General features: G+C 37.4%; 4 protein-coding genes across 5 annotated transcripts; 2 read left to right on the forward strand and 2 right to left on the reverse strand.

The window, feature by feature from the left end:
• Positions 1 to 4,859: 4,859 nt before the first annotated feature.
• On the forward strand, positions 4,860 to 6,831 carry LOC128871701 (nuclear pore complex protein Nup58). The gene is made up of 2 exons (XM_054113675.1): positions 4,860 to 5,857; positions 5,913 to 6,831. The coding sequence occupies exons 1-2, from the start codon at positions 5,132 to 5,134 to the stop codon at positions 6,651 to 6,653; spliced, it is 1,467 nt and encodes a 488-aa protein (XP_053969650.1). The 5' UTR covers positions 4,860 to 5,131; the 3' UTR covers positions 6,654 to 6,831.
• Positions 6,832 to 8,156: 1,325 nt separating this feature from the next.
• On the reverse strand, positions 8,157 to 10,321 carry LOC128871702 (developmentally-regulated GTP-binding protein 2). 2 transcript variants are annotated; one of them, XM_054113677.1, is made up of 5 exons: positions 10,234 to 10,321; positions 10,058 to 10,142; positions 9,476 to 9,783; positions 8,849 to 9,406; positions 8,157 to 8,594 (listed from the first exon to the last, which is right to left on the reverse strand). In XM_054113677.1, exons 2-5 carry the CDS (start codon positions 10,119 to 10,121, stop codon positions 8,433 to 8,435), a joined length of 1,092 nt encoding a protein of 363 aa, XP_053969652.1. In that variant the 5' UTR covers positions 10,122 to 10,142; positions 10,234 to 10,321; the 3' UTR covers positions 8,157 to 8,432. The 2 variants fall into 2 exon arrangements, with proteins under 2 accessions (XP_053969652.1, XP_053969651.1); XM_054113676.1 differs by lacking the exon at positions 10,234 to 10,321 and having other exon boundaries at positions 10,058 to 10,227.
• Positions 10,322 to 10,609: 288 nt separating this feature from the next.
• On the forward strand, positions 10,610 to 13,842 carry LOC128865160 (nuclear pore complex protein Nup58-like). Its single transcript, XM_054105267.1, has 3 exons — positions 10,610 to 10,634; positions 11,734 to 11,867; positions 11,927 to 13,842. The coding sequence occupies exons 1-3, from the start codon at positions 10,610 to 10,612 to the stop codon at positions 12,692 to 12,694; spliced, it is 927 nt and encodes a 308-aa protein (XP_053961242.1). The 3' UTR covers positions 12,695 to 13,842.
• A 1,898-nt stretch (positions 13,843 to 15,740) lies between these two features.
• On the reverse strand, positions 15,741 to 22,396 carry LOC128871703 (uncharacterized). Its single transcript, XM_054113678.1, has 8 exons — positions 21,974 to 22,396; positions 21,451 to 21,910; positions 21,169 to 21,386; positions 17,669 to 18,527; positions 17,481 to 17,606; positions 17,051 to 17,415; positions 16,378 to 16,996; positions 15,741 to 16,298 (listed from the first exon to the last, which is right to left on the reverse strand). Exons 1-8 carry the CDS (start codon positions 22,091 to 22,093, stop codon positions 16,051 to 16,053), a joined length of 3,015 nt encoding a protein of 1,004 aa, XP_053969653.1. The 5' UTR covers positions 22,094 to 22,396; the 3' UTR covers positions 15,741 to 16,050.
• Positions 22,397 to 22,661: the final 265 nt, after the last annotated feature.

Consider the following 22,661-nt stretch of genomic DNA (forward strand, 5'->3'; position numbering starts at 1 on the left):
TTTTTGATAGGAATAGGAATATTTAAACAACTAGTAAATTTGGTGTTAACTCTTCCGTTGCTTATGAACACCTAAGAATAGAAAGTTTAGAAATGCCAAAATGTTTGTCGAGCCACTGCTCACTGTAGCGTGTCTTTTTAAAATTACGGATTGTTTAAGTTTCGCTCTCTTTTACATCCTACTTTCCCACAAACGACGATAAATCCTCCTCACAGCCCAACATTTCACGATAAAATCCACTCTAATGATGTGTCTTTCCTCCATTCAGGAAGAAAAATAATCATTCGATTTTCTTAAACGCTAACCGAAAGCCAACCGCAACAGCAGTGCACTTTCCTCCACGAAAATTTGTAGCAGCGTTTTGGGCGTTTATCAAAGCGCGAAATTCACAAATAGCATTACATAATAATGATCTTTGTTATATCTTAAAGGGGCGTTATTCGCGCTCAAATGCTTGCGCATAATGGCACGGCATATCACGGCTTTGTCATAGCGCTGATGGTGATGCTGCTGGAGCACCTTCTCAACATGAAAATAAATATTTTCGGCAGCAATTTTGCACGGTTAAATGGTTGACTGGTTGTGTGGACTCTTTTGTCTGCTAGCACGAAGTTTAAGACGCTGGAGTTAAATGCTTTTCAAATATGATAAAAGGATTTGTTTATCGCGTCTTCTCTTCTCTTACTTCCAATCGTAATTTCAAAGGCAGCCTATTGAAAGTAAAAGCGCAGTTCCTTTTCCGCTTTATGACATCGTACGAGTGCACAATTGTCCGGAAGAACAGAAACACTTCATGCTTCTGATGATTATGATGTTCACGTATATTATATATAAATTTATGTATGTATTTACGTAACTTCATATGCATGCCTATAAAATATGGGCATGAATATACACAATTTAACTCTTTTGCCTGATGTGATAACAAAATGCGAATAAATATGATTATTAACACCTTTTTGGGTTTGCTCGTCATATTCGTAAAATTAATAGGTTGTTTAAATGCGGATGCCATCACCAGTAATAAATTCGCCTTGGGTTGTTTATTCTCGGCAATCATGATTCAATAATAAAAGGTTTGCTCTGTAAGCAAAAGTAAAAGTGGAGGAAAAGTAAAATTTTTAGAAAAAACATTTCCTTTTTAATATGGTCTGCTTACGAGCAACAACTCGCTAAAGAGTTTTCATCGGTATGTTCAGGACTATGGTAGTATGGCATGAAATACATACCGCTTAAGTCAGGACATGATGGATTTATTGCTGCAATCCGAGATCGATGACTGGAGAATTTACAAAACTTTATTTCTTATATGTGGTGATTTAGACGGAATTCATGTTTTGCAAACAGCTAGCATTTCCCAAAGAGTTGCAGGGAGAATAATTGGATAGTCCCGACGCGATCGATAACATTTCAGATCTCATTATAAAAAGATTGGGATTGACGGAATTTGTTTCCAATGAGTCCACCTTTCTATGCATGGATGAAGGGTCCAGAGGAGGCTTAGCAAAGCATAAAAAAGCTCCACATAAAATTATAGGTCCTTCCATTTTTGGAATAACATCAAGACGCGCGCTACAAATGGGTGAAGGATCTCGGCTAAATACCTAACAGAATTTTACGTGCCAATTATTTATTTATTTTTAACAAAAAAGTTTCATATTGGCGAAACTTCGCTACTTCGCGATCGGTTTTAAATTTAAAAATTAATTAACAAAATAAAATCTTAGATTAAGTAAAATAATTTCTTGTTTTAACATTAGACTTGGCAATATACGCTAATAACTTCTATTTGTACCATTCTTTACTTTCAAATATTAATTAAAATTTATTTTTTAAACCGTTCGCATTTTCTTTCCATTTAAGTAAGAAAATACTTTTTTGCTACCATTTTTACCAAAAAGGATTTAATATTTTCCACTTATTCACCTTCTTAAATACAACCTTTTGTAAGGGAGTGTCAAAAACCGAATGTCACTAGTGACCAAACCTTTAATAATGGAATCATGCTCGGCAATGAATATTTTTCGCCCCTAAACGAGGAAGCAACGAGAAAGCAGGGCTGCACATTAAAATTAATTTTCTCAATAAAAGAAAAAAAAAAGTTTTTGTTTCTTATATCAATAATGTAAACTTTAAGTGCTTAACTAAAAAGATTCATTTTGCTGATTATCAAACAAAATATTTAAAAAAATTTCCTTTTGTTAATTATCAGAAAAAGGTGTTAACAAACATTTTTTTGTTTTGATTATCCAAAAAAATGTATCAAACAAAATAAAAATATCGTTTTGCTGATTATCAAAAAAATATTTTTTTTTAAATGGAAATACTTTATTTGCAATCTATCTTAGAATACAGATATTCAGCAAAAGAGATATTATTACCTAATGACAGCATAGTATTTACACTGGTGCAAAACTACATAGAAAACTATAGAATTTTTTCTTTTTACAATTCTTATGCATATTTTATGTTATTAGATTTAATTTTTACTCGAAAATTGTATAACTTACTTCATATATACCTTATATTAGAATATTAAAATATAAAATAAATTTTTTCAGTTTTAGTAATTATCAGAAAAATTCGTTAACAAAACAAAAAAGTTTTTTGATTGTCAAAAAAAAGTTATCAAATAAATTTGTTTTTTCTAGTAATGATAGCAAATATTTTAATCAATTACGGGCACAATGAGTCGCAGAAGAGAAGGTGAAGTGGTGCAATTTGTACGCAAATTTTTTATTGCTAAATTTTCATAGAATTGTTTGGGGAATTATCAAAGCCATTTATATAAAAAGCACAAGTATGCTTTTGAAAAGCTTTTGCAGCAAAATAAGCAGCAGCAGCTTCTCCAACAAGGAAACAGCGGAAATAGAATATACAAAACCCATGTATAGCTGAGCATTTTTCTTAAACAAACGAAACGCAATTGTTTTTGATGTTTTTGTTTTGATATCATGGAAACAAATTTTTAAAGCAAATATTTTCTGATAATTATTGAAACAACCGATCGTTGTAATTCCTCTTGTTCTTTCATCACATTACAACACGGGGTGCCTCAAAGCTTCCTTCAAGATGCTCCTCCGAAGCGGCCCATCCGGAGCTGTTGCCTCGTAGTTACATATTCCCAACTTGTTAAGATCCTGTTCCCCTGTGTCTATCCGACAGTTCCTCGGTCTGCCCTTGGCCTTCATGCCCATTAACTTTCCTGTCAAGACTTTCTTCAAGGTACAGCCAGCTGACATACGAATCATATGACTTAGCCATCTTATGCGCTGCACTTTAACAAAACGTACAGCTGTCTCGTTCTGAGTTAGATCGTACAGTGTAGAGTTCAATCGAATTCTGTAGGTACCATCATCCATTAGGAGCTTTAGACAAAAGTCGGGACTTAAACAAGTTAAGGTTGGCGTAATACGCTTTGTTGGCGGCGTTGATGCGATCCCTGACTGCGCAAGTTGAATCACCGCTTCATGCGATCATAACTTCTAGGTGCTTAAAATGATTCACTGTTTCAAAAGTATAGGCTCCTACATGGAAATTTTGCATCTGTGCAGGCCGCCTCGATTTCAACAGATATTTGGTTTCGCCCTCGTTTACATAATGGCCTATACCGTTCCCATTTTTGTTAATTTTTAGGAAAAATTTCTTGTTTATTTCCTCATGCAACCCTGCGAGAAAAGACGTTTATTATAATTTTTCATAAAGTTCGAGTTGGGCAAAGTGTTGCCAGAAAGTGCCGACGAGCGTCTATTAATTTTTGCGTTAAAAATGGATTCAATGGTGCGAAAAGCTTCGGCCCACAGTTGCTCAATAATCGCAAATGAACCATGAAATAGCGGGCAGACAACTTGAACATTGCTTAAGGATCCATTCAGGAATTGTAAACATGATTTCCAAAGCTGAATCCTACCTGGAGAGCTCCGAATGAACCAAGACCAAAAAAACCTCGTCGTTTTCAGTCAAAAAAGAAAGCGATGCTCACGGTTTTTATGAATTACAACGGTTTTATACATCACGAATTTTCGCCAATGTTTTTAATGTTGCTACAAAAATTCTAATTTGGTATAGCAACACCGCCAATACACTCAAGCAAAACGACCAACCACTCAAGTCATCACACACTTGACTGCCTGTCAAACTATCTAATATAGTAAAAACCGTTACTTCGGTACTACCTTCATGCTGCCCAAGGTGGATTTAATAAGGTGACAGCATTCACCCAGCTGAATTTTTCGCTGTAGGTATGGCTTACGTCAAAATGATATGCTTTGTTTGTATGTATTGGTATGTTTACATTCGTATGTTTACATTTGCTTGCTGATTTTGACATGATGCTTGCACCAAACGCAACAGCAAATACATGTAGGGTTTTACTTATATGTGTTTGCTGTCACCTGTAATAAATTCGCCTTGATGCTGCCCTAATGTGTTATGCACTCATTCACAATAATTTATAGTATGTCCATCTGTTGACAATTTGTATCCTTCAGTGCTACCAACATTTGAGTTTCAAAAAACACGAAAACTTCAAACAAAGCGTTCTACCCCCCCAAAAGCACCAATTTCCTTAAATCAGAGGACTTTTTTTATTCCAGTTTATACGATTCTGTAAAAAAATATTTCACTATATACATTTAAAATGTAAATTGACTTCAGTTAATGTTTTAAATTTTGATAAACGTGTTTACCATCGATATGACACTTAACATCATTTGGTTTACTACATTTGTCATACCAACAATTTTCCCTTTTCAATTGGTTTTTTTTTCGTGTGTATATAAGGAGGCATATATCGAAAGAAGGGCTGCACAGTTAAACATTTATCTTTTAGAAGCATTCCTTGCACTCAATTTATGAATTTGAGATAAGCAACAAAACACTTCAAAGTTCGAAAGCACTCATTCATTTTTTGTTTTTTGACGTTTGACTTTTGAAAACGCATCAAATTTAGTGCGTAATGCAAAAAGTTGGCAACTATTGTGAGCCTTGACGAATTCACTCAAATACACGCGCGGAAAATTGATTCACGGATTTCACAAAATTAGTAAACTATTAAATTTAGTGTTAGAAAATTGTTAATTTTAAATAAACATTCAAGTTGCATACTAAAGAGAAGGATTAGACCGCAACTATGTCGGGATTTTCGCTCGGAAACACAGTACAACAACAGTCAGCGGGCTTCAATTTCGGTGCACCAGCCGCAACTGCTACGCCGGGCTTTAGTGCTGCCCCAACAGCCGCTCCAGCATTTGGCGCAAACACCGCCATCGCTGCACCGGCCTTCGGCGCTTCTACAGCTTTTGGTACGGCCGTTACCTCACAGGCACCGGCGTTCGGAGCAACCGCGCAACCAACAGCAGCCGTTACACCATTTGGTGCAACTGCTATGGCAGCAGCGCCAGCATTCGGTGCAGCACCCACGGCATCTGTCGCACCAACCTTTGGCGCTGCGACTCCAGCTGCGCCAGCGTTCGGTGCAACATCAGTGAGCAGCGCAGCGCCCTCTTTTAATTTCGCTGGTCTAGGAGGAGGTGCTGCGACCGCAACAGCTGCTACGAGTGCAGCACCAGCGTTTAGTTTTGGTGGACTTGGCGCAACAACAGCTGCAACATCCACGGCACCGGCATTCGGCTTAGGTGTAATGAGGGGCGGAACGTCATTTGCAAAACCATTAGGAACCAGTACCTCAGCCAGTTTGAATTTCGGCACTACAACTACATCAGTAGCGTCAGGTGGAATGTGGAAACCTACAGCAACCTCAACGACAGCGTCGGCTACACCATTTATTGGTTTGGGCGGAGTTGATGTGAGTGCCACACAGCCAAAAGCAGGAGATTTAAAGCAAGATAGTGTTAAGGTAAACATGAAAACAACCCAGAATCAATGGTGGCTTACACTTTTTATTATTTTAGATTAAAGAAACACTTGTGCCCGACGAGATCGCCAAAACAGTAGACGCACTAAAATCTCACGTGAAGGCACAAAAAACACTTTCTTCAGATATTGGGCGTACGTCAACATCAAAGCTTTCCAATGTGTCCCACGAAATAAACAATATTCAATGGGCATTGCAGGAAATTTCCAACTCAGTAGATACTAATTACAAACAAATAAAGTTACTGCGAAAGGAAACTGCGAAAACTATACAGGCGGTGGAGATGGCCCAACGCACACAAGTGATATCTGGTGGCCTTCAATTCGAGAATAATGCACCTTTCCAGTTTTTCCAGAGTTTAGTCAACAAGTATGAACAGGATTTGATTAACTTCCGCCAGCAAATAGCGCTCACTGAGCATCACATGCATTCGCTAACCAATCCACAGACAGTATCACCTGAGGATTTAAAGCGTGGTTTTCGCCAAATCAACGAGAGTTTTATTTCACTCGCTGGACGTTTGCATGAACTGCACCAGAAAGTAGAAACTCAAAAAGAACAATTTCTCAATTTGCGAAAGTACCGTTTGCGTGATACCACAAATGTGTTTGCTCAGATCGACAATCCGGAGAGCAAAGTTGACACCACGGGTGTCACCTGTGGACCAACACCATTCTCAAATATATCAGCGATGAGTGCATTTGGAAAGAGTTTTGGCAATGCCTCGGCTGGCGCGACGAGTGCAAGTGAAAGAGCTGCGGCTGCGGGTGCTAAATGAATTGAAAAAAATTTAGTTGGTTTAATGAAAACTTAGTGTATCTTGACATTGGAAGTCAGTTTGGAAAATATTTTTTAGTTAAATATTTTTTTACGTTTTTTTGCAGTTTTGGTACAAAATATATTTTTACCAATTAATGTAATAATTTTGAAATAAAAAAATTGTGAAGTTTAACATATTTTTTAAGTGGAAATAATTGTCACGAAAAGGGAAGACATGGCAAGGAGCCATGATTCAATAACGAAAGGTTTGCTCAGTAAACGAATTTCTCGAGAGAAATGAAAGCATTCATTTGAAGTTCTTTTTGCTTGGGTAAGATAAGAACTGCATTCGCAACTTTACGATCTATTTTAAAATTAAAAAGTAATTTGCAAAATGTTATTATTGGATTAAGTTAAGGGGTAACACCACTGTAGAAATTTCAAAAAATTGATTTTTTTTTATAAGCTTAAAAAATTCTTTGAACCTTTTAAAATACAGAACAAAAAGTTGTATACGTTACCGAAGTTTATTTCATAAATATTTTAAGCTTTTAACCAAGCGTTAGTGACTGTTACCTAACGACTTCTCCAAATTTCCAAACTTTAAACGCGTTTTTCTCAAAACACGTTTTCTGAAATTGGCACGCAGCATAACTCAATCAATTTTTAATATTTTTAATCAGGTTCTTCACTACGTCTGTATAATAACCTTCTTAAGAGAAGAGCGTAGGGGTTTTTCGATAGATTAATTTAAACTATTGTTATAATTATTTAAATGCCGTTTTTTAGTCCAAAATAGAGTTTTTTCCTTCAAATGCTTGCTAATTCCACAAAAATAAATATTTTTTAAATCCCCTACGTGTTTCTCTAGCTATTCTTATCTAGATTAAGAAAAAAAATGTTTCTTTGTTCCAGATAAAAATTTGCACCCTCTGTGCTGCGTGCCGCGGAGCTCCTTCAAGAGAAACCACATTACAAAAAAGTCTCCAATGCCGCCATTTTGTAAAATTTTTCGATCAAACTTTGTAGTTTTGTATTTTAGTATATAAGTAATAACTTCCCAAATCAGAGTGATTGTTTTCCCTTACCTTCTATACAAAAAATTTTTTTAAAAATCGTGTTTATTTTACGCGCCTACAGTGGTGTTACCCCTTAAATCACTTTTTGATCTAAAATCATGCTTGGAAATTTGTGCTAATAACTTCTATTTTTGTAATATATTTATATACGTTGCCCACAAAATATTAACCAAATCAAATATTAATTAACTTTCTTTTTAAACCGTTCCCAGTTTTTCCCATTAAAAAAGAAACCACATTGCTACCATTTTTCTAAAGGACTATAACTTTTCCCCACTTTATCCACACTTCGTGAATGAAACCTTTCGTAAGAGAGTGTCAAAAATCTAATGTCATAAGTGAATAATTGAATCATGGCAAAGAACACCTATGATGTGCAATTTTTTCATAAGAGCCGTGCGCACCTACCTATCTTGAAGAGACTAGCTTAAAATGCAGTTTATGAAATCTTCTATATTCAAGCCTTTTATTCAGCAACCATTTGGTTATATATAATCAACTTTCGACATTTATTACCCCACTATACGCTTTTTCAAATGCATATAAAAGTTGTTTTTTTCTTTGCTCTCAAATTTTATGAACAATATTTTTTTTTTAGATTATATATGTATTTGTATTAAGAATAAATGTAATTAAATTTTATAAGGGAAGGCCTACAATTTGCCAATGCAAAAGCAATATGTAACACAATCTCAACGCAATAGTGTAATCGGCATTTATCATTTCTTAACAACTTGTATAACATCTTCGTCGGCCATAATGTGCGATATGCCGACACGTTGTGGGGAATATTTCGTTGAAGTTCCCCAGACCAGCGCATACTTAAATTGGGCAGCTAAAGTACGATGTATGGCGTGGCATACATGCTCCACAGAAACACCCTGAAATAAAATGCAAAGATACCGACTATTAAAATGAGATATTCCGTCTTAACGCGAGCTCAGTTTGAATACTTTTCATAGAATAAATGGGTTTTTTTCTATATTTTTGTCACATTAAAATTTTCCGATCAGAAAGAGTCACAGATTTAAAAAAAATACCTGAGAAATATTTAACTGTTCATATAAGCATAGTATTCGCACGGAGATTGCATTTTTGAATGCATCCGTATCGAAAAATAAATAAATCCACGCACCTTTCGCAAAATTAAACCATCATCGAAATCTGGAGGAGCACCAGGTTTTTTCGTGTAAACGCGTATCAACTGCAACGCCTCCCACAAGGCCTCTAACAGATAGTCCAAATTGAGTTTCATATTACAACTGACCACAATCGAGTTTGGTTCACGCGCCAAGCGATCAACCTCCTCAATCGAAATCTGGTCAATTTTGTTATACACGTACAAACAAGGCAAATACACACGGTTCGCCGTTACCACATCGATAAATTCATCTTCAGTGCAGTCTTCACGGAAAAGTACCTCCGCATTGAATATCTTGAACGAGTGTAAAATGGTTTGCACCATTTTCTCATTGCAGCGTGACAGTGAGCAAGTAGAGTTAAAGCTAAGACCGCCGCCCTTTTTCTGTTTGAAGTAAATGTTTGGCTTGCGTTTATTGAGTCGTATGCCCACCGATTCCAATTCGCGCTCCAGCAAATTACGATGAACATTCGGTTTGGTGGCATCCAACATCATAATAACTAAATCAGCAGTGCGCGCTACGGCGATAACCTGCCGACCGCGACCTTTACCCTAATTTTATGAAAGAATTGCAATAATTCATTAAACTGTCCACTTGTTTAATTTTTATTTAATATTTACCTGCGCAGCACCCTCGATAATTCCAGGTAAATCGAGCAACTGTATGTTGGCACCCTTATAGTCAATGACTCCCGGTATACAGGTGAGGGTAGTGAATTCATAATTTGCCGCCTCTGATTCGGTTTTGGTTAATGTAGAGAGCAAAGTTGATTTACCAACGGAAGGGAAGCCAATCAATGCAACACGCGCGTCACCACTTTTTAGCACATCGAAGCCATCACCTTTTTCGCCCTTCTTAGCTGGTTCCAGCAGCTGTGACCGATATTTTGCAAGTTTTGCCTTTAGCAGACCCAAATGGTATTCAGTTGCTAGTTTTTAAAAGTTATTAATTATTAACTGTTTTTAGAAGATAGCATACATTTTAAAGGTTTTCATTTACGTGCCGTTTGTGAACTTAATAAGTACGAGTGTCACAAAAAAAACTTTTGAGTATGGCTAATAAATATATTTTATTTATTGCACACATCCTCTCAAGTTAACCTACATTTGATTAGGCTGCAACAAAGGCATAAAACCCCAATTGCCGGAAGAGCACGTATTTTATAGTGCGAACACAATGAGGACGACCACGAAACAACTCACCTTTGTTCTTTTGCGTGCGAGCAATTTCCTTCTCAATTTCTGAGATCTTCTCCAATATACCCATCTTCGCTGCTTAATTTATATACTATTTCAGTATTTATTAGCAAAACATTTGTATATTTTTGGGAAAAATTATTTGACTTTTCTTGCTTTCGTATATTTTACAAATTGCTTACCTGCCTCTGCCGGCGTCGCTGCTGTCGGCTTGAACTGTCAAATAAAGGTGAATATGCCTCGTGGACGGAGGTATTCACAATGGATTTTCTTAAGGTTTTGTTTGCATTAAACAAACGCATAAATTTGATGATACATAAAATAAAGCAGTAATTAATTAATTAATAGACTCAGTGACATTACTATACATAATTTGAAATATAAGAAGGATCGCCGGCTACATAGATTTCTTATGAGTTCCACTTAAAACAGGGTGATTTATGTTAAATTTCTTACTCTTTTGCTGTCAATAATGCTAATATTTATAAATCCCTCATAAATATATAATTTTAAATTTACTCACATTTTTACGTTGATCAAAGCCTTGATTTAGTGTGAATGCCCGACGTAACCAGTAAAGGTGGTATTTTCAGAAAACCGTTGCTTAATTTTTGGCGAATTTGACAACTGAGGGACGTCAATACAAGAAATGAACAAGCCTTTGAGTGCAAATGTATCCACGCGCATTGTATATGTATACTATTTTTCTACCATTCTTGGCTTTCCACTTACTTTCGCTAATTTTCCAATTACTTTTCGTGTTTCTTCTGAACTGACGTCACAGTATTGTAATCTATCATTCCTGGATTTCAGCTACTTGTTTTCGTTAATCTACTCTTTTCTCAATTATTGATCCTCCTTTTCCCCGAGAAGATTATATATTATTTGTTGTGCGTATGCATTAAATTCAAAGATTCAAATTGAATTGAATACAGACTGACAGTTTTCATATAAATACGTTCAAGGAGAATGCGTACGAGGTGTTGGCAGTCGTACAAGAGATAAATATACATGCATTTTGTTTTTACGATTATGTGAGTTCTCACTTCAGTTGAGAGTGGTGAGAGCAACGGGATTGCTATATATTTTATTTTATAATTCTCAGGCCCTGTGCCATTCAGCAGAAAAATAAAAAATCTGAAGACGTACACAATGACTATCAATTGAGGGAAATTGTAAAAAAATTACTGCCTTCACAGTTTTTGCTTTCGTACCAAGTTTCAGTTCCTTAGCTCAATTAGATCTAATTTGATTTTCACATTTTGGTCTATATATCAGATTCCATGCCCCCTATATATAGAGGGTTAACATTTCTGCACTATAGGAAGTTATTTCATTTCATTGAAATCGGGCGAACGGTACACTGTAAAAAGATAATGAAATATTTTTTTTTAGTGTGGCGTATTTACATATGGATATTCTTCACTTATATATAATGATTATATTTTATTGAGATTTGCGTAAGCTGGGGGGATTTGAGAATACCTCCAGAAATCAAGTTTTGTATAAATGAAATTAGTTTCTAAAAATATTTTTCAAAAAATCACCTCAAGATGGGATTAAAATTCAAAGACCTGCATAAAAATATTTAAAAATTATATCAACGGAATTAACGGAACGAAGGTGTGTTGATATTTAATTTCATTTAATTTTCCGCTATTTCGACACTACCACCATTTCAGTAGAGCCAGGTGGAATGTTGAAACGTACAGCAACCTCAACCACAGCACCCGCTACACCATTTGTTGGCTTGGGGGGAGTTGATGTGAGTGCCACACAGCCAAATGCAGCGGATCTAAAGCAATATAGTGTAAAGGTAAAAATGGAACAAAGCTGAAATCAATAGTTGCTAATACATACATTTTATTATTTTAGGTTAAAGAAACACTTGTACCCGATGAGATCGCCAAAACAGTAGACGCACTTAAATCTCATGTGAGGGCGCAAAAAACACTTTCTTCCGATATTGCGGGCACATTAACATCACATCTTCTCAATGTATCCCACGGAATAAACCACATTCAATGGGCATTGCAGGAAATTTCCAACTCAGTAGATACAAATTACAGGCAAATAAAGTTACTGCGGAAGGAAACTGCGAAAACTATACAGGCGGTGGAGATAGCTCAACGCACACAAAAAAATACATTGGCTGGCCATCAGCTTGAGAATATGGCAGCTTTTCAATTTTTCCAGAGTATGGTCACTAAGAATGAGCAAGATTTGATTAACTTCCGACAGCAAATATCACTCACTGAGCATCATATGCGTGCGCTAGCCAACCCACAGACAGTATCGCCCGATGATTTAAAGCGTGGTTTTCGCCAAATCCACGAGAGTTTCGTTTCACTCGCTGGACGTTTGCATGAACTGCATCAAAAAGTAGAAACTCAAAAAGAACAATTTCTCAACTTGCGAAAGTATCGTTTGCGTGATACCACAAATGTGTTTGATAAGATCGACAATCCGGAGAGCAAATTTGATTCCATGGATATCACCTGTGGGCCAACATCATTCTCCGATATGTCAGCGTTGAGTGCATTTGGAAAGAGTTTTGGTAAGACCTCTGCTGGCGCGGCGGATGCAAGCGGGAAAGCTGCGGCAGCGGACGTAGTCGGTTTAGATAGTTTAATAAAAAATTAGTTTTTTTGGCATTGAAAGTTATTTTGTATTGTTTTTTGCAGTTTTGGTATGAGATATATTATATTTCAAACTCGAGTGTGTTCTTCGAATTTAACGTTGGAAATTCAAATTGAACAAAGAATTTGTTTGAAATTTTGTTATTCCAACAAAATTTCGGCTTCAGACGCCTTAAAAATGTTGCAGACAACCTATGGGGACTCTGCTCTATCGCGTGCACGTGTTTTCCAGTGGTACAAATCGTTCAAAGAGGGCCGTACATCGGTTGAAAACTTGCCTCATGAACGTCGTCCAGCAACATCAGTAAACGACGAAAACATCGGAAAAGTAAAGGAAATTGTGCTTGAAAATCGCACAAATCGCAAAATCGGTTAACGCTGAATATTATTTAGACGTTTTAAAGCATTTGCGCGAGAACATTCGTCTTAAAAGGAAGGAATTGTGGGACAACAAGTCATGGTTCTTGCATCACGATAATGCACCAGCTCACACATCATGTCTTATTCGCGATTATTTGAACAAAAATAATGTTAATATCGTTCCGCAAGCACCGTATTCGCCTGATATGGCTCCATGTGACTTTTTCCTGTTTCCCAAGCTCAAGTTGCCGCTCCGTGGAAAACATTTTGAGACAATTGAAGTCATAAAAGAGAATTCGAAGAACACACTCGAGCTTGACTTGTTTACAGTAGCACAGAAAACAAACTACATATGTGACATATCACGCTGAAATTTGCCATGTAAGCTTATAACAGTCGTACCAAAAAACAAAAAATTTATTTTTGCCATATGTCATCCGCGGACCGTTTTATTGATAACGTCTCGTTCATATTTGAGCAGAAGGTATGTATATTTATTTGTATATGTATCAAGACTAAATGTAATTAAATATTATAAGGGAGGGCCTACAATCTGCCAGTGCAAAAGCAATATGTAACACAATCTCAACGCAATAGTGTGAACGGCATTTATCATTTCTTAAAGGATAATGAAATGGAGGAGAAAATACTTTTTCGATGGTTTCGGTTCAAAGTATAAATTGGACGATATTTGGCTGAATCACTTAAGTTTTTCTTAAACCTATTTCCCAAAAATAATTTTAAGCTAGCATCAAAAATCTTTTTCAAATTTTGATTGATAATTTTATTTGGATATTATCCACTTGGTTTCTCTTTTCTGAATTATGTAATATATTCACTTCTTGTATTTTTGTGTCTTGTCTTCCTTTATGCATTTTTATAGAAAAAAATATAAAATGTCTGATGAACAAAACTCTTTGTAAATATATAAATTTTATCATTGAAAATGATTAAGCGCTCGAAAATATGTAAACGCGACGCGACAGATTTCTTACGCAAGTAAAATATAAAAACCGATCAAACACTAAAACCTGATAAATGTATAATTTTTATTTTTTGTTTAGTCATGTAGAATTTTAGAACCCGGTTTTTTGAAAATATATAGAATTTAAAAGTTAGAAGACGGAATTCTTGGTGTAGAAATTGAGCGTTAATTCGATCGCAGTATTATAAGATTATTTGGTATAGATCTATACTGGAAAATTTGCAAGTGCCTAACCGGCAGCTGAGTGTGTAAAAAAACACAGAGAAAGGAAAGTAGATTAGACTAGATTTGTGCGGGGTTGGACAGGTTCAAGCACTCAGTCAGGAGACCATTGTACTACACCCGGATAGATTTCAGTAGAAATAATAGAGAGATAGTACAGATATAATATGAATGTTAAGACGGGCAGATTGGTTTGAGGTCAGTATTCCGCAATTATTTTGGATTCATTGATGAATCTTAAGAGATCCGGATGAGGAAGAGTATGAACTTTATATGCACCCAGTACATCGCCGCCCAACAGCCCAAGTCTGGTTTTAGGAAACGCCGGACAGATACAGAGAAAATGCTCTGCAGTGTCTTCATTCTCAAGACAGGATAGGTATATTGGATCGCCAATGATTCTCATGGTAGCCATATGCTGACCGCAGGCGTTGTGCCCCGTGATTACGTTGCCGACCGCGGGGCCGATTGTACCTCTTTGTCGTTCGTTCCGCGCTTTCGCTTGCAGTTCAAGCAAGGTAACAACGCATGAGCAAGATAACGACGTATGAGCAAGATAACGACGCATTTTTTGGTGCTTGCAGCCGGCTACATCGAATTATAAAACGTTATCACTTCAAAAGCGCCATGCACCATGAGTTTTCTTTCCACAAATTGGGCCGTTTCCTACGCAGATTCTCTCTCAAACATCGCATAAATTCTATTCTTTATTTACCGTTGAACCATTTGGAACGAATTCCGAGTGCACAACACCATGATAATCAAAGAAAACGAGTAGCATAACTTTCACTTTTGACCGACTTTGACGTGATTTTTTGGGTTTCGGCTCATGTGAATAGGGCCATTCAGCCACCTGTTGACTGGTTTGCATGTCAAACTCATATACCCACGTCTCATCGCTGGGTCCGAATTCACTTGCTCAAGCATGTCTTCAGCCACCTTCTTCCGATGAATTTTTGACGTGATAACATCTTATATCGATGTAGTCGGCTGCACGCACCATAAAGTGCGTCGTTATCTTGCTCATGCGGCGTTATCTTGCTCATGCGTCGTCACCTTGCTCGAACTGCAAGCGAGAGCGCGGAATGAACGACAAAGAGGCACAATCGGCCCCCGCGTTCGACATCTGGCTCTCTCCTACTTGAGTGAGCATATACATACATATATGTACTCACGACAATATGCCTCCTGGACGAAACTGTTCACAATGGTGTTGCTTGAGACTAATAAATAAAATTCAAATTTCGCAATACAGTCATCAAAATCAAATCGCACCACAAAAAAAAAAAAATAAAAAAGCGATGCGAAATAAAATATAATTGCGTGCTTATTTTATTAACATGAAACGAATTAAGAAAAATATAAATGTAATTTTTTTATATCTAAAATAAGAATTATTTTGGCTTTTATTAGGCTATGCATTCATGTACCTATATATATAAGCTTATTTACCACTGTAAAAGCGAAAAACATACACAATAACTGTTTAACTTCAAAATTTAAGGTTTTGAACCCTTTTATTTTTTATAATAATTTGAATTGCATACTTGACACTTTAAAAGTAAAAATATATTTTTATGGCGAAGTTTGATCAGCAGTGGAGGAATATAGAGTTTTCAATGTACCGTCAACATTGCATTAAATTGAACGACTTGTTTCAATTAAATAACCTAACTGTAAAAAATTAAGGTATACTGTTGTGCAATTAAAAAGTTTCAAAGTCAAAATAGTTTCGAAATCAAAGTTTCTCTTTTTGCTTCCCACAATTTACTTTCCTTATTTTACACCTACATCTAATTGGCATAGTAACCATGCCCACGATTACCCATGTACTCAGTCCAGCGCTGCATCTGTATGTCATCCAACTCGGAACACACTTCACCCGCTTGCAGTGCGCGACACGTACACGAAATACCGATGCGTGTCACGATTAACTGCGATTCGTACTGCGGCACATGCGGTGCAACATTCACCAGGCGATCGCTTAAACATTGCTTTAGGAATTGCTTGCGCAGTATACGCAGATTGTCCATGGTGTAGCCTAAAAATTCAAGATGCCAGAGTATATTAAATGTACCACAAAATTACATGAAATGATAATGAAATCCGATATTTCTCACTTTTGTATGCGCTTATTTTCTCCTCGACACAGTTGAGGTCCTGTGGTAAAAATAACGGTGGATATGTCTCCGATTCACGCACATTCAGCACGAAAGCGAAATCTATTGAAGAGTGTGCGCTCTTTAGCGACTTCAATAGCACACCCGTCGAGGAGATAGAAGCTAAAAACCATTCATCAGATTCGCCACTGGTTGATGGCCTACCCGAAGTCGTCTCCGCTTGCTCACCCGCTGGCGTTTGAGTAGCGTCATTTCGCTTACGGCGACTACGCTTAGTATTTTTAACGGTCTCATCATGCGTTGTCGAGTAATCATATTTGTGCGACTCCTTGATTGCATCACGTTCCTCCTTCTCCATTTCCAGATCCCACAAACTAAGTGGTTCCTGCTTGTCCAGACTATTCTGCGGCACACCACCGGTGGGTAGGGTCTGTGTAGCATTTTGCTCATCCTCGAAGGAGGTAATGTCGCTGCGTACATCACGATTGCCAGGATATTTTGTGCGCAACCGTATGGGATGCTCATTCTGCGGTACCAATTGAGGCACTTCATTGTCAGCGTAGAGAGTATCGTATTCTTCAGGCACTCGTGCGCCCACTTCGGACTCGTAGTCCTTTTGCTAAAAAAAAAAATTGCTAGACAAAAAAAGATAATAAAGCATTCTAATTGTTACCAATTCACGCATTGGCGCGTTGCTGTTGGCAGCATAACCACCGCCGAGATAATTCGCATAACTATTTTGCTTGGGAGATTCGTATATATTTTCCGCAGGAATTTCATTATTTGGTAGGATTTCCTGCAATGCGTCCTGGTCGAACATTGGATTTCGCAACGAATTCTCTTTGTAGTGCGGTGGGTTCTTGAGTTTTGCTACCTTCTCCAGTTTCTCTAGATCAGCATTGGCTGCGATTTTCTTCAGCAGCTCCTCCTGATTGGCCAGCAACTTCCTCAGCAGTTTGGGATGCTTCAGTGGGGATTTTGAATTCAGCTTGGCGTCCTGCGAGCGTTGTGTTCGGTTGAGGTGTATTTCAATGTCGTCTTTGTGGGAAAGGAAAAGTGAACTCAAGCGTAGTAAATATTTGCATATCTTGTCTACTGCTTACCTGTACTAAAAATGACTGCGCCTGGTGGCTCGATGTGGCGCGCTATCGCATAAAGTTTCAGTACCGTCGAGCTATTGTAACGCAAACGACATGTATCCGCACGTGACTGTAAAATGATGTCGCTATCTAAGAAGTGTTCAATTTCAATGTAAACTGCAATTTTATTAATTATTTTCCAAAAATCCTACCTGGTATGAATTCATATGCATCTTTCGCATCGTATTTATCCCTACATTGCATCTGCCAGTGCAGAAAGAAGTCACCACCAAAAGTTTGCGATATCGAGACGCCACCCAGCAAACTATTCGAACCGCCCGAATCAGTCATCATCGAGTTTAGCAAAGGTTTACCGGTTTTACCATCCAATATAGTCGTCTGCGAGTAGTAGTAAACTGGAAATCCCGGTCCTGTATTGTATTTGATCATAAAATCGGTCACATTGTCGTGATTAAAGTGACCAGGCACAATGGCGCTGACGCTCTCACTCGCCGGAAAGGTATAATTCCACAGCATACTGAAGTTGCGACCATCAAACGCAAACACTGTCGAATTGAATGACGACACCACAACATCCGAAATATGATCACCATTTATATCTGTAATCACCGCCGGTACCATCACTCCGGAGTGCTTACTTTGGAAGAGCGGTGTAAACTCTTTTTCACTCGTAAATTGCATTAGCGAAAGTAATCTTATTGTGTAAATGCCACCAGGCGTATTTTGGCCGCCGGTAATAATCATTAGCAGTTCCGTGCCATCCTCTTTGGTGAGCATCTGTAGTGGCACAAACACTTCCTCCTTGAAAGGTGTTGGTATGGTGCGTATAACTTTGCCCGTCTTGCCTGAAATCACTTTAATGTGTCCCGCTTTCGATTCTTCACGTTCTTCGAGATGTGCTGCAAGTATATCGGATATTTCGTCGCCATCCAAATCACGCACAATATTAATTGTGTAGAGATCCATGACAATGGGTGAGTTTGTTTCCACTTCGATCTCACGAAATTCCCAAATACTATTGCCATTGCGGCCATTGATGGCAAATATCATCTGTGGAACAAAGTATTAATGGTTTTCTAAGATAAACTATACAAAACATTTAATTTAGATTTGAGTTCAGCTGGGAGTAGAGGCTTTGGCGTTCAAGAAAAATGAATCTTATATATAAATGGAACCATAGGTAATTGTAATAATGTATATACATAAATGAGCAAACACGTTTTTTTTTTTACATTTCTTTTATGGCCAAACTATATTCAAAAATGTATTATTATTATTATTATTATTACAAACTGAAACTTATAATTAAAATTGTAAGCCTAGTTAGGAAAGCTATGTATGTATAAATGCCACCTAAATGTATGATTTAATATTCAGATTGAGTTAAAGAAACGTTTTAAGCAGCGGTTTAAAAATAAGATTTAGTTTAAGATTAGTGAAGGAGTAAAGATAAAAACAAGGAAAAGATGAGGTGAATAAAGATAATAATAAAGATAAAGATAAAGCGCAGGATAGAAATAAATAGAGAGCGAGAGGGTGAGAGATAAAGATGAAACTGAATACGAGTGTAAACAAATATTTGCAATGGAAGTTGTTATTGGTCGAATTTCGACCACGGGCGATACTATATACAAGGTGGCGCAAAATTAATCATCATGAATTTGGTTTTTGAATAACTTTTTATTAACATGTAATGGAAATCTGTATCTTGACCTTTAAGCGCTCGATGGCTAGTCTATTTGTGTACTGTAGCTATCTAGTTCACAAGTCTCTAAATGTGTTAAGTGCTAAAATTTATTTAGTGCAAAAATTAAAAAATTTCCGACAGGGTGATTAATTTTGCGCCACCTTGTAGTATATTTCAGTTAGTGAAGTAGGGAATACAAGAATAAAGAACAAGAAAATGTTTCATGTGAGTGACACTTGTATAGATTGGCTTTATTTGTAATAAGAGCGTCACATTCAGAACGTATGATATGTCTAACCGTAACAGACTAGAATCGGACAACTCACTTAGTCAACGACTTTCAAAGCTAAGTATTGGTCCGTTTGAGTCAACTGCTATCACTTTTTTAAATATCTATATATTGGCGCGTACACCCCCTTTTTGGATATTTGGCCGAGATCTTCCTCCTATTTGTGGCGTGCCTCTTGATGTTGTTCCATAAATGGAGGAACCCACAGTTTCAAGCCTACTCCGAACGGCAGATATTTTTTATGAGGAATTTTTTTATGGCAGAAATATTAGAAAAAACGTGTTCTTCATTTTGATCTTTCAACGTGATTCCAACCTACGTTCTCTCTGAACTCCGAAACTCTGATTAACAGATCTAACTGTTAGAAAATCGAAGGCAAGAGGCCTGTAGCTGTCTATTAAGGGGGAAGTCTACTGTGACAAGGGAAAAAACAGGCTTATTTTCCGGATTTTATTTCTAACAAAATATTGCTCGTACATAAAATCTATTTAAACTCTTATCTTTATTATATATTTAAGTTTTTGAAAAAAAAATTTTAAGTCAAAATATTCAAAATGGCCGCTGTGGCACTTCTGCAAGCGCAGGTCCGCTTTTCTTAGGTGCCTAAACGGTGTACATGAAATCTTACGTTTCGGTGATCTAAAACAAAAAAACAAAATATTGTTATCATATACATAGTATTGACTCTCGTCTGACGTAGGATTATGTCGATAAAAAATTTTGGCGTTGAAAAAAAAATTCTTGAAATTTTTTTCTTTTTTTTTGCCTAAAATTGATGTTACTATTGTTTATAACAATTTAACAAATAACGATATCAAAAAAATCCTATGTCAGACGAGAGACACTATTACAGAGAATATATAATTAAATTTTTAAGCTGATTCATTTATCAGAACTCGAGATATCGTGTACACCGTATACAAAAACTTAGTTTCGAGAAAAATGCGTTTAAAGTTTCAGTTTTCAGCGTTTAAAGCTTTGGAGCGCTTCGGGAAAAGGTCGAAATTTCAACGAAGAAAAATTTAGCCAGCTGTAACACATATTGTACCTTATTTAAGAGGGTTCAAAGTATTTTTTAAGCTAATAAAAAAAAAATCGATTTTTTGAAAAATTCACAGTAGACTTCCCCCTTAATATAAACGTCATCATAAAGGTTGTAAAAAAAATGTTTTTCTGTATGCCGAAGCCGAAATTTTGTCTTTGGCAACAAAAAAAAGTAGTACAAAACCAATAAAAAATTGACAAATACTTTTAAATTAAAAAAAATTTCTTTTTTTTTTTTAATTTTGTGGGCTTGCCAGTTCAAAGTAATGCTAGCGTAAACAACTTTTTTTTGATCACCCTAATGACCCTAATGACCTACGCTGGCTGAGTCATGTCGTCCGAATGGATACAAACGCTCCGGCTCTGAATGTATTCGATGCGGTAGCAGTTGGTGGTAGCAGAGGAAGAGGAAGACCTCCTCTGCGTTGGGAAGATCAGGTGGAGAAGGACTTGGCTTCACTTAGTGTGTCCAACTGGCGCCGGTTAGCACGAGAAAGGAACGACTGGCGCGCTTTGTTAAACCCGGTCAAACTCGCGTAAACGGTTATCGCACCAATTAAGGAGAAGAATAATGACCCCACTACATATTACATCGATTACCCTATTCCCTGGTTTTCCTACATTATCCTAAAATAATTTGCTTACGCTTTCTCTTAATTAAAGTAACTTACACCCAATCGGCCTGCAGCCACACAATCCGGATAGCCATCGCCATCAATTTCCAAAGTGCAGAGCAGTGAGAAAACATTTGCTACACTCCACGTTTGCCAAAGCAAGCCACCTGTGGCGCCATCTATCGCAATAACGCCACCTTCACAAGGCACCTCATCTCCGCCTTGTGGCGATTTGCATTTGGGCAATGTAAAGCCTTCGTACTGAATGTTGTCATCTGAAAAAACCAACGCCAAAATTTGAATTCCTGCAATATCGTAAATCGGTTTCCAGCCACTTACCAACACCGAAGCCGAAAATGATATCTTCCATATCGTCGCCATTTAAATCGGCCTTCCGCACCGGACTTTCACTGTTCATACTGCCAAAAGTTTGCGTCCAAATGCGCTGCACGCTAATCTGTGTGCAGGGCACAAACTCAGTGCCCATACTACTGCCATATGATTGCGATTGGCCAGCGCTACCGGCCGCATCGCCATAATTTGCACCGAGCGGAGCTGTAGGATCGCGCTTTAGCCACACTTTGATGCGTTGCAAGGGTATAGGAAACATGGTAAGAATGAGCGCGGCAAGACTAATCAAGGCAATAAGTACAGTGAGTGCAGCAAGGCCATAGCAGAAAGGTTCACAACAACGCCAACAACGGCGATGTTTCATCATAATCGGCACTGAATTGTGCATTTTGCCATTTTTGCGACGCGGCGCCATTAACGGGCGTTTGAGACCCTTCTCCTCGCTTAGCTGTGTGGTGAAGCAACACCAAGCAATGTATAAATGCAGGTGTATGTGTGTGTGTATACTTACTTTGGCTGTGCGCGCATCCTTAATGAAGACGTCATCGTCCACATCGTCACTGATCTCCTCGTCGATGGAGTCGCGTACGGCGATACGATTTGATGGCACATATGGTCGCATTTTAATCATATTGCAAGCACTTTCAATTTATTCCTAAACTGTTTTAAAGCTTTTTCCAGGCTGGTTATTATACTGCGTCAATGCACGATTTGTGTGTGTTGTGAAAAAAGTAATAAATTAGAGCAACATAAAAATAAACATCACGTTTTGCTTGTATCTGATTTCACTCGCTGCTACACGCCCGAAAGTAGACACTTTATTACAGCGGTTCAGTCTTAAATATTTGTGCACTTATTTGTTTCTGATTTACGTTTAATATACCTTCACACTTTATTTATGTTTATTTACACATTTTTATGCCATTGCCACTTCTTTTCTAAACGCAACAACCATTCAGCGTTTCATGTCGAATTGGGATGACGGTTTGTAAAAAATCGATATTTTCCTAAAGCATTTTACTTCTCAAATACCAATACACACACGCACACATGCATAACTATAGGTATAAAAACAAAGCGCTTGTGACAGCTTTGACAGTTGGCCAGGAGAAATTTTCGTGTTGCTGGTGCTGGTGTTTTCAGTAAAGCTGACGCCTGCGCCCCACAGTCTTGAACGCCTACATATAAAAATCACCACA

This window comes from Anastrepha ludens, chromosome 2, assembly GCF_028408465.1.
Source record: "Anastrepha ludens isolate Willacy chromosome 2, idAnaLude1.1, whole genome shotgun sequence".
Classification (NCBI taxonomy): Eukaryota; Metazoa; Arthropoda; class Insecta; order Diptera; family Tephritidae; genus Anastrepha; species Anastrepha ludens.